This window comes from Rana temporaria, chromosome 2 (assembly GCF_905171775.1).
Source record: "Rana temporaria chromosome 2, aRanTem1.1, whole genome shotgun sequence".
Classification (NCBI taxonomy): domain Eukaryota; kingdom Metazoa; phylum Chordata; class Amphibia; order Anura; family Ranidae; genus Rana; species Rana temporaria.
In genome coordinates this window covers 258088980-258101240 of record NC_053490.1, presented here as the reverse complement: position 1 = coordinate 258101240, position 12261 = coordinate 258088980, and the positions used below count along the sequence as shown (strand labels likewise).

General features: G+C 45.2%; 1 protein-coding gene across 5 annotated transcripts in view; it reads left to right on the top strand.

Moving 5' to 3' along the window:
* TEX14 (testis expressed 14, intercellular bridge forming factor) overlaps nt 1–12261 on the top strand; it is a 639745-nt gene that overhangs the window by 228981 nt on the left and 398503 nt on the right. For all 5 annotated transcript variants that reach the window (XM_040336821.1, XM_040336817.1, XM_040336820.1 and 2 more), the window contains exon 8: nt 2437–2550. In XM_040336821.1, the coding sequence (XP_040192755.1) occupies nt 2437–2550 (114 nt within the window). The remainder of the gene's footprint in view (nt 1–2436; nt 2551–12261) is intronic.

The following is a 12261-nucleotide window of genomic DNA, read 5'->3' as shown; positions in this document are numbered from 1 at the left end:
TTGGAAGAGGCATCTCAATATAGCTTCCACGGTGCCTTGAGGTGCTCTTATATCTTCTATACACCCCAGAAGACAAGTCCTAGCCACTGGATTGAGGGATGTTCCAAATACCTTGTTTATCCTCTCTATTATTTCTACCCAATAGTCATAAAGTTTGGGGCACTTCCAGACCATGTGAATTAGATCCCCTTTATCTTTGCATCTCGGGCATTCGTTATTTTGTCTCCACCCCAGTTTAAACATTTTATGCAGGGTATAATATACCCTATGCAGTAAAAACAGGTGGGACAGTCTTTGCGCAGGGGCGATTGAGACACAGGCACATTGATGAAGAATTCTCTCCCACTGTTCAGATGATATTGTTCCCAGGTCTCTTTCCCACGCTGCTTTACTCTTAACCGGGCCTGCTCTGCTTATCGCACTAGCACTCAAGCTGTTGTATGTTGCTGTTATTAAGCCCTTGGCAGTGCTTGCCCTGATTACTTTAAGAAGGACGGGGATCTGGGTCCATACGACTGTTTAGGAGCTGAATTGTGCTTGGATAGCATGGCGGACCTGCAAATATTTGTAGAATGTTTTGTTGGGAATATTAAATTCTCTTGTTAAATCTGAGAATGATTTTAAGGTATTACTCAAACAGGTGCTTTAAGCGAGTTATACCTTGACACCTCCATTCTCTTGATTCTTCTATGCTTGTTATTTCCTGTAAATTATTGTTTTTCCATATGGGGGAGAATTCTGTTTGGCCACTATATCCCAATAGGGTCTTTATTGTATGCCATACTTTGGTAGCCAGTTTTATAGTTGGAAATTTGTGGGGGAAGTGGTCTGCCTCTAGGGCTTCCACCAACAATTTATGGGGATTACCCGTTAACATCAAGCGGCTAATAGAGCCGTCTCCCTCAGTGGTTCCACACCCTGCCAGGTGTTGCAGTTGTGACGCAATAAAATATAACTTTGGGTGTGGAACCGCCATACCCCCTTCTTTTACTGGTAGCTGAAGTGTTTGCAAGCTTATCCTGGCTTGGCCTCCCCTCCATATAAGTTCTCTAAATAGTGATTCTATGTTCTTGAACCATTTGTATCCCAGCCATAAAGGTGCATTATGGAGCAGGTATATTAATTGCGGCTGCCATATCATTTTTTGTAACGATTGTGTGTGGGCTCCAGAGCATTTTTTTGCGACGTTAAAAATGGCCATTAAAAATTTAGACCATGCTCTTTTCGCATCGTTTTTCACGTCGTTTTTATCGTCATAAGAAATAGACGTGTGTGTGCTTTAACAACGTGAAAAGAACGGTCATGCTCAGAAGCAAGTTATGAGACGGGAGCGCTTGTTCTGGTAAAACTAGCGTTCGCAATGGAGATGGCACATTCATCACGCTGTAACGGACTGAAAAGCGCAAATCGTCTCTCACCAAACTTTTACTAACACTAAATCAGCAAAAGCAGCCCCTAAGGGTGGCGCCATCCGAATGGAACTTCCCCTTTATAGTGCCGTTGTACGTCGCCGCGCTTTGCTAGAGCATTTTTTTTTTCACGATCATGTGTAGGCAATGCAGGCTTAACAATAATCGGGTTGAAAAAAACTTTGTTTTTTCTAGAGTCTCTAGACCATTAAAAATGGTTGTGTATACGTGGCATGAGAGTTCAGAAAAAAGGGGGTTGGGGGCTGAACTTACAATCTGCAGAGCTCAGCGAGGAGAGGTCTGGGAGCTGATTGGAGTGAAGGGACAGACCATTCTTCACACAGCTTAGAGGAACAGAGCTGAGGCTGTAAATCTGCTGGAGGTCTACAACTACTTTGAGGGCCGGATCACACCACATACAGTCCAGTGCATTTTTTTTTCTGCATCAAAAACGCATGGAAAGTAGGTTATATGATTTTCAATGGCATAGTTCACACCAGTGTTTTCAGTTCCAGTGTATTCTAGTTTCAGAAAAAAAAGGACATGCTGCATTTTTCTTACACTGGACTGTACTGGAATGCTGTAAAACACATCAAAATTGCGCTGGAACACACCGGAATGCACCGAAATGCACCACAAAATTATTGGAACACATACTCTATATCCTTATTTAAGGTTAAGAACAAAGATGTGGAATAAATGCACTAGACTGCATCAAAAACGCATTGGAACGCCTCAAAAACGCATTCTGGAACGCATTAAGACTCCGTTTCTATGGTGTGAACTTAGAATGTGACATATGATGCAAAAATTTGAAAAAAGAGGTTACATTGGATATCTTGTAGGAAGTACACTGCTATTGACCCTGTATATAGATGTGTGTTCCATATCTGCAAAAGGGGTATTACACAGACCTTTCAGTGAATTTTCTAACTTTAGCACACTTGCTGTGTATAGTGGCTAGTATAAGTAGGTAACTAAATGCTGGATTTTATGTTTAACAATGTTTGTCATTTTTTTTATATAGTTTGATGTGGGGGTGTACAGAAGTTACAGTAAAGGGCCTCAAAGTGATGACTCATGAAAACTGCAGTAAGGAGCGCTTTGCTGATCTTCTTATAGAGGAACAGAAAAATATCAGGTAAAATATGAATTGATCAAGCAATGAACTAATTACGGAAGTAGATAAACAGGTACCGCAGGTAAAGTGATAAGAAACATGTTTTTCACAGTAGTAATTGAAAATGAGAATGGTATACCAACTGTTGTAAAAACAAATTATAATTACTGTATTCATTGGCGTATAACACTCACTTTTTACCCTGAAAATAGAGGGTAAACTGTGCCTGCGTGTTATACGCAGGGGGCTGTGGAAAGTCCTGAAACTTCCCTCTTAAAGTTAGGGTGCGTGTTATACGCCTATAAATACGGCAATACTACAGAATAATGGTGCTATGACCACAGAAAAGAACAATGGGCCTGATTCCCAAAAGAGATACGCAGGCGGAACTGCTGTTCAGTCTGTGCCTAACTTTGGAAACGATCCTCAAAAGGCTTTTTCCAAAGTTAGGCAGAAGATCTGACATCTGTAAGACACTTACACTGTCAGATCTTAGGATGCAGTACCGCATCCGCCGCTGGGGGCATTTCTCATTGAAATGCAGCTTTGAGTATGCAAATGAGGACTTAAGCAGATCCACAACGCTTTTCAGCATTGTGATTTCTGCGTAAGTTCCGATTTGCTTGCGCAAAACTAGGGCTGGTTTTACAATGTGGAAAATTAGTCACACCTTGTAAAGGCCCATTCAAGCGACGGCATTTGGTATGCATTCCTGAGGGAGAACTCCACGGCAATTTTTAAATTCAAAACCGGCATGGGTCCCCCCCCCCCAGGAGCATACCAGGCCCTTAGGTCTGGTATGGGTTGTAAGGAGACCCCCCCTACGCCGAAAATTCGACGTAGGGGGTCCCCCTACAATCCATACCAGACCCGTATCCAAAGCACGCTACCTGGCCGGTCAGGAATGGGAGTGGGGACGAGCGAGTGCCCCCCCCCCTCCTGAGCCGTGCCAGGCCGCATGCCCTCAACATGGGGGGGTTGGGTGCTCTGGGGCAGGGGGGCGCACTGCGGGCCCCCCCACCCCAGAGCACCCTGTCCCCATGTTGATGAGGACAGGACCTCTTCCCGACAACCCTTGCCGTTGGTTGTCGGGGTCTGCGGGCGGGGGCTTATCGGAATCTGGGAGTCCCCTCAAATAAGGGGGCCCCCAGATACCGGCCCCCCACCCTAAGTGAATGGATATGGGGTACATCGTACCCCTACCCATTCACCTGGAGGCAAAAAGTTAAAGTTATTAAACACACAACACAAGGGTTTTTAAAATAATTTATTAGTCTGCTCCGGAGGCCCCCCCTGTCTGCTTTATTAGCTCTAATACCAGGGGGGGCTTCTTCTTCCACTCTCCGGGGGTCTTCTCCGCTCTCCGGGGGGGGGGGTTTCTTCTTCCGCTCTCCGGGGGGGGGTCTTCTCCGCTATCCGGGGGTCTTCTTATATCTTCGCCGCTCTCCGCTGTTGACTCGGCGCACCCCGGTTCTTCTGCAGCTGTCCGGTGCCTTCTTCTTCAGCGCTGGCTGCCTGCTATCTTCGTGTGTTAGCTCAATTACTAACAGGCAGCCAGCGCGGTCTTCTGTGACGTCAGGTTCTTCTTCTCCCTTCTTCCGATGTTGACACGTCGCCTCTTCTCACTGCAATGATGGAAGCGCGCCTTGCATCCCATTTATATAGGCATCACCGTCCCATCATGCTCCGGTAGGTACCCACGTGGTGGGTGCCTACCCACGTGCACCCACCACGTGGGTACCTACCGGAGCATGATGGGACGGTGATGCCTATATAAATGGGGATGCAAGGCGCGCTTCCATCATTGCAGTGAGAAGAGGCGACGTGTCAACATCGGAAGAAGGGAGAAGAAGAACATGACGTCACAGAAGACCGCAATGGCTGCCTGTTAGTAATTGAGCTAACACACGAAGATAGCAGGCAGCCAGCGCTGAAGAAGAAGGCACCGGACAGCTGCAGAAGAACCGCGGTGCGCCGAGTCAACAGCGGAGAGCGGCGAAGATAGAAGAAGACACCAACGGAGAGCCCCCCCCGGGGAGAGGAAGAAGAAACCCCCCCCGGAGAGCGGAGAAGACCCCCGGAGAGTGGAAGAAGAAGCCCCCCCTGGTATTGGAGCTAATAAAGAAGACAGGGGGGGCCTCCGGAGCAGACTAATAAATTATTTTAAAAACCCTTGTGTTGTGTGTTTAATAACTTTAACTTTTTGCCTCCAGGTGAATGGGTAGGGGTACGATGTACCCCATATCCATTCACTTAGGGTGGGGGGCCGGTATCTGGGGGCCACCTTATTTGAGGGGACTCCCAGATTCCGATAAGCCCCTGCCCGCAGACCCCGACAACCAACGGCAAGGGTTGTCGGGAAGAGGTCCTGTCCTCATCAACATGGGGACAGGGTGCTCTGGGGTGGGGGGGCCCGCAGTGCGCCCCCCTGCCCCAGAGCACCAACCCCCCCATGTTGAGGGCATGCGGCCTGGCACGGCTCAGGAGGGGGGGGGGCGCTCGCTCGTCCCCACTCCCATTCCTGACCGGCCGGGTAGCATGCTTTGGATACGGGTCTGGTATGGATTGTAGGGGGACCCCCTACGTCGAATTTTCGGCGTAGGGGGGGTCTCCTTACAACCCATACCAGACCTAAGGGCCTGGTATGCTCCTGGGGGGGGAACCCATGCCGGTTTTTTCTTTGAAAATTGGCATGGAGTTCTCCCTCTCAGGAATGCATGCCGAGCGACGCTGTAATTTTTTTTTATAATTATTTGTTTTCCCGGCGCGTATATTTTTTTTCACCCGTCGCAACTTTAGTGTCCCGTCGCAATCCACAAAGCCCGGCGTAAATTACGTTTGCGCGCTGCACGTCGGGAAAATTACGTCACACGCATGCGCAGTACGGCCGGCGCGGGAGCGCGCCTCATTTAAATTTTAAACGCCCCCCGGAGAGGAGGACCGCCTTGCGACGGAGGCACTTAAGTTACACGGCGTGTAATTTCTAGGTAAGTGCTTTGTGGATCAGGCACTTAGGTAGAAATTTTAAGTCAGTGTAACTTAACTGCTGAAAGTTAAGTTAGGCAGCTTTTTTGGGAATTTGGCCCCATGACTTTTTGGTATGTGCCTCTAATGGCCCTACAAAACTAGCAGATTTATGACATGAAGTGAAGAGTGTCCTTTAATCACTTAAGACCCGGACCAAAATGCAGCTAAGGGACCCGGCCAGGTTTTGCGATTCGACACTGCGTCGCTTTAACTGACAATTGCGCGGTCGTGTGACGTAACTCCCAAACAAAATTGGCATCCTTTTTTCCCCCACAAATAGCTTTCTTTTGGTGTTATTTAATCACCTCTGCGGTTTTTATTTTTTGCGCTATAAACAAAAATAGAGCGACAGTTTTGAAAAAAATGCAATATTTTTTACTTTTTGCTATAATAAATATCCCCCAAAAATATATAAAAAAACAATTTTTTTCCTCGGTTTAGGCCGATATGTATTCTTCTACCTATTTTTGGTAAAACAAATCGCAATAAGCGTTTATCGGTTGGTTTGCGCAAAATTTATAGCGTTTACAAAATAGGGGATAGTTTTATTGCATTTTTATTATTTTTTTTTTTTTTTTACTAATGGCGGTGATCAGCGATTTTTTTTCGTGACTGCGACATTATGGCGGACACTTCGGACAATTTTGACACATTTTTGGGACCATTGTCATTTTCACAGCAAAAAATGCATTTAAAATGCATTGTTTACTGTGAAAATGACAGTTGCAGTTTGGGAGTTAACCACAGGGGGCGCTGATGGGGTTATGTGTGACCTCATGTGTGTTTACAACTGTAGGGGGTGTGGCTGTAGGTGTGACGTCATCGATTGTGTATCCCTATAAAAGGGATGACACAATCGATGACGCCGCCACAGTGAAGAACGGGGATGCCGTGTTTACACACGGCTCTCTTCGTTCTTCAGCTCCGGGGAGCGATCGCGGGACTCCAGCGGCGATCGGGTCCGCAGGTCCCGCGGTCACGGTTTACCCAGCTGAGTTTGGCTGATGCATTAAAAAAAATACCCCACATAACCTACACCCTTTTGGACTTTCCCTTGAGGTCCTCAAACTTACCTTGCTCCCCTGTAAGCCTGGTACTGCTGGAGGAGAAATTGTGAGAAAAAGTGAAAGGAGAACCGAGAAATGTTCACTGTGCTAGGCTTAATGAACTGAATTGCTGCATACACTATCGGAATTTCCGACAACAAATGTTCGATGTGAGCTTTTCGGAAAATCTGACCGTGTGTATGCTCCATCGAACATTTGCTGTCGGAATTTTTGACAACAAATGTTTTAGAGCTGGTTCCAAATATTGTGACAACAAAACTTGTCAAATTCCGATCATGTGTACACAATTCTGACACACAATATTCCACGCATGCTCGAAATCAAGCAGAAGAGCCGCACTGGCTGTTGAACTTAATTTTTCTCGGCTTGTACGTCACTGCGTTCTTGACGTTCGGAATTTCCGACAACATTTGTGTGACTGGGTATGCAAGACAAGTTTTAGCCAACATCTGTCTGAAAAAAATCCACGGTTTTGTTGTTGAAATGTCCGATTGTCTGTACGCGGCAAAAAAGTGTCAAATGAGAACATGTTCTTGTGACGCCTGTCTATAATTCACTTTTAAAAATTTGCTCACATTTCTTGTTGCAATTCCAGGACAGGGGTTGAAGGTAAATCTCTCCAGCAGGCAGCATTAAATAACCTGATATCCTACTCTGCTAAAAATTTTGGCTTTACATAAACTTAAAAAAGAAAAGAAAAATGCATTAAAAATAATTGTATGGGAATAAAAAAAACTCGCTTTTTTCCAAGTACCATCCATTTACTTTTTCATCCCAGCCAGGTAAAAAATAAAATCTTGGAGAGATCACTGCCATTAGACTTCCCCCATCTATTAAGTATATTGTTGGCTGCAGTTGGGGAAAGTCACCAGAATGGATGAATACATTTTATAAATGAAATTACAAAAGAACAGAGAAATGTCTGTGGTCAAATCCAAATAGCTTACACGCGCGCACACACACACACACAAACCAAGTCAGGTGCTAAAGAGGCGTAACTACTTGTTGACACTGATTTAAAGCAGAGTTCAGCCATAAGTGGAACTTACACTTTGCTTCCTCCCTGTCTCCTGTTTGTGAAACTGAGCTTTTGGGGAAGCATAGGGGAGCAGGTACCCGCTCCCACTTCCTTTCCGGTCACCTTAGGCAAATAAAGCGAAAGTTGTCCCTCCCAAAGACTTCTGGGACACATGACAGGTCCTAGAAGACATCAGGCCCTGTCACACTGCAAGCTGTCACAGCCGGGTGCCCATAATAGGGATGCCGGCGCTGCAGAGGGAGGACACAGGGAGAACACAGTGCGGGAGAATTCACAGCTGGATCAAGGGACAGGTGAGTGGCTGTTTATTAAAAGTACACTTTTTGCAGCTGTTGACTTTTAATAAACAAAAAATATGACTGGAACTCCGCTTTAACCCTTTTGAACACTTCTACTGTATATAACCTTACGAAATTCTAGCAAATTTTTGGATACAATCTGGGATTCTTGGTTTGCATATGTTGCAATTTGCACATTTGCGCATTTACAAACTGGCCATTCATTACTGTGCAACATGATTAAAACTTGCTCATAGCGCAGTGCTCGGACATGCAGGGGTACTGGTTGCAGGTGACGCGTTTTTTGCATGACAACATGGGGTCCCCTGTAGGTATGGACCCGAAACTCTGTCTATTGGGGCTTATACCGAATATTGAAGTGGATAAATATCAGGCCATTTTTATCAATGAGACACTGTTTATGGCCAGGAACGTGGTGGCTAAAGCATGGATGTGGGCGGCTGCCCCATCCCTGAAGGATTGGAAAAGGGAGGTAAATACCACTCTACCATACAGGAAGTTAATATATACGCACAGGGGACGGCCGCAGAAATTTTCCAGTGTATGGGGATAGGTGGCTGGAAGACGGGGAAACGTGCACAATATAAGGTACTGGACATGTGGCTCACTAATGTCCGATGGAATAGAGATGGGGGGTGGGAGTGCTACCAGATTTACACGAGTGCACAGGTTACAGTTTATTGTCCGATTTCAGATGGGTTGGGATGTGGATTGTGTATCTCTCAGTTCTCGATTGGTTAAGGTACTGCTATGCACATGTATTTTTGAGTATGTTCCGGTTCCAAGGTTGGAATGGTGTTATATGTGGGAAGAAAAGATAACGTGTATTTAATGAATAACTAGACAATGTTGGTTCATTCTGATGTATATGCATATGATTTGTTTACATCTCAATACACTTTGAATTTCTTGATAAAAAAACTTGCTCATAGCATACTTTAATGGACCTACAATAAAGTGCCAGTATAAGGTAAACAGACACAAATGAAGCAGAACTACAGATCGTACAACTTTTTTTGCTTAATAGTCGCAACTAGAAATTGAATAGGGTAATAAAGTCACAAATTCTCGTACGACAGAAAAAAAAATCGGAAGTGATATCATGTGTTGTAATGTATTCTGGTATCGTACAAGGAAAACTTTTGTGCTGATCCGATCGAATAATATCGGATGAACCGTCGTGATTGGCCCTCGAAAGTATTGTACGCACGATCCGAAAATCGTACGATTCTTCCTCAGAGGACCGTTTTCGTCCGATATTCGGATCGTGTGTACGGGCCATTACGTACTAACGGTACACAATTGTTGGGCCAACAAACACGAACTCAGTGACGTACTAATAGGATTTTCAGCTCTTGAGTGCCACCCTTTGGGCCCCTTCTGCTAATTTTGTGTTTGAGCGTTGATTCCGAGCATGCATGTTTGTACATTTGACTTTTGTGTGACGGACTTGTGTACTGACAATATGAAAATTGGACAACAGACCGTTGTCTGCCTAAAGTTTACTAGCCTGCCATCCAACATTTGTTGGCCTAAAGTTGGACAACAATTGTCTGAAGGAGCGTACCAACAATCTAATTTTAGGACAACAGTGTCAACAGACAATCCCCTGCTAACAATTGGATCGTGTGTACGAGGCTTAAGGCTACTTTCACACTAAGGCGCTCTGCAGGCACTATAGAGCTAAAAATGGCGCCTGCAAACCACCCTGAAAAATGTTTTATAGCGGAAAGTAAAAAATATATATATTTTTTTTTTCAAAATTGTCGTTCTTATTTTGTGTATAACGCAAATCAAATACTACCAAAATGCTCTATTTTGGGGGGAAAAATACATACATTTAATTTATGTACAGCGTTGCTTGACCACACAATGGTCAGTTAAAGTCACGCAGTGCTGTATCGCAAAAAATGGCCTGATCATGAAGGAAAGGAGGGGATAAATTTACCTAGTAGGTTTGCCCTAACTAATGTGAAGAGCAATGGGACCTTTTCTGCTCAAAGCAACACTGTCGTTTTGCTAACATAGGGGTTGATTTGCTAAAGGCACATAGACTGTGCGCTTTGCAAAGTGCAGTTGCAGTCTGCAAGCACAGTTGCTCCAGAGCTTAGTAAATGAGTAGAAGCTCTGCTGACACCCATCATCCAATCATGTGCAATCAAAAATGTTTTTTTATTTTTTCTTGCACGTGATTGTGTACTCTTTGCAAAGTGAAGCTTTACCTAATTTCCTAAGCTCTAGAGCAGTGGTTCTCAACCTTCCTAGTGCTGTGACCCCTTGATAAATTTTCCCAAGTTGTGGGGACCCCTAACAGTAAAATTAGTTTTGTAGCGTGGGTAGTCAGCACCCAAGGCAAGGCAAGTAATTTGCACCCCTAACCCGTGGACATTTACCGCTTCCAGAGTCCCTTCTACTCCATATTTTAGGATGTACCACTCTTTCGCGTTGTTCTCCTTTCTTTCCCTTTTATCTCTCTCTATCCTAATTTCTTGTTTTTTCCCCATCTCTCTCTCTCTAGCCATCTTTCTTGTTCTTTCTCTCCCTTTTTCTTTGTTCCACCCCCTTCCATGTATTCTCTATTTTTATTCTTTCTCTTACTCCTTGTTGAGTGGGTGGGGGGAATGGGAAGAGTAGCAGTGCTGGGGGAGTTCTGATCATCCCATTTAGGTGTTCTTGATCAAATCTGCTGATCTGAGAACTGTAGTGAGGACTTTTAATGGCAAATATAATCACAGGCAATGTTACTCACTGTGTCTCTGGCTTCGTGGTGTCTCACAGCAGTGACCCCTATGCTGAAATCAGGAAATAGGGTCTCCTCCAGCCCCTCCCACTTGACATTCCTCACCAGTCAGCTGACCCCTAGTCTCTGCCCCATCCATGCCGTGAACTGGGCAGCTGTGAATAGGCTGAGTGGGCGTCCGTGAAAAGGCTGGGAGAGTGGTGATTCAGGAACAGCCCAGGGTTTGGTGACCCCTGGCAAATCGTAATTCGACCCCCGAGGGGGTCCCAACCCCAGGTTGAGAACCACTGCTCTAGAGCAACTGCATTTGCAGAGGGCAACCTCACTTTGCAAAGTGCACAGTTTGCCTTTAGTAAATCAACCCCATAGTATTGGGTCTATTGCTTTATGCATAGAATTTTTGTTTTGATGTTTTGAGTGGATGGATTTGAGTTTGTTCTGTGTAGTTGTGAAGCATTTTCCAATGCAGATTCAAGTTTCAAAGAGAAGTATGGGGTTGTTGTTTTTTTCCATATTCATACTTGCCTAGGTGGTTGCAACATCAGTCAGATGCTGCATCTGTCCCCTGGTGCCTCTACACTGAGAACTGAGCGGTTCTTACAGCTCCCTGAGCAGAGAGCTGCTGACTCAGCAGCACCCTGCTCTTCTCTCTCCTCACTCACTGGAGTGCTGAGCTGTGGAGGGGTGGGGAGTGGCCGTCTCAGGCTGTGGAGGAGTGGCTCGCTGAGACGGGTGTCAGTTCCGGCACCTGGCGGATCCAGACTTCCATTGTCGGGATGACATCTGTGACGTCAGCAGAGAGCGGACTTCAGCCCACTCTCTGCTGAAAACGGGTCACAGGAGTACAAAACTAATTTCACTTCTGTGATCCATAGGAGAAGCCCAGCCAAACAAGCGTTTAAACCAGTGACCCTTTTGATGCTAGGTGGAATGCTAACCACTACACCACTGTGCTGCCCCGTTAGTAATAACGTATTCTCTGGCAATAGTTTTAAGTTTCTCTAAAACCCCTGAATGTGCCAAGTATGAATCATTGCGGGACCATGAAGTTTCATGGGGTCTGTGTAAAACGGAGTGACAGTTCACTATCATGATCTGACCAACGTGCTGATAGAATTTTAACTCTAGAGGGTACTGGGAGGGAAAAGTGCTTAACCCAGATGTGGTCTATGAGGGTGTAGAGATCATGGGAAGCATGGTAAGAAGTGTAGTCCTTAAGAGGGGGTTTTAGTTCACAGCAGGCATCTACAAGATCTGATTTTATAAAAGCGAATGTGGCTGAGATTGGAGGAGGGATCACTTAAAATGCTTAACTTAAAATTATCTCGGCCTTGCATTTCTCCTTACAACAATGGATATTGACCCTGAGGATCAGAGATCTGTTTTTTACAAATTTAGTTGGTATGTTTGTGAATAGGTATAAAGGACTCCTCTATGGTTTCTAGGTGTTGGATAACAAGTAAGTGTATGGATAAGCGGGATAAAAATAATGTGGAGCCAGATTGATAGATGGGTTTCCTGAAGACAAACAATATACATTTTGGCAAGTGTAGCAAGTTG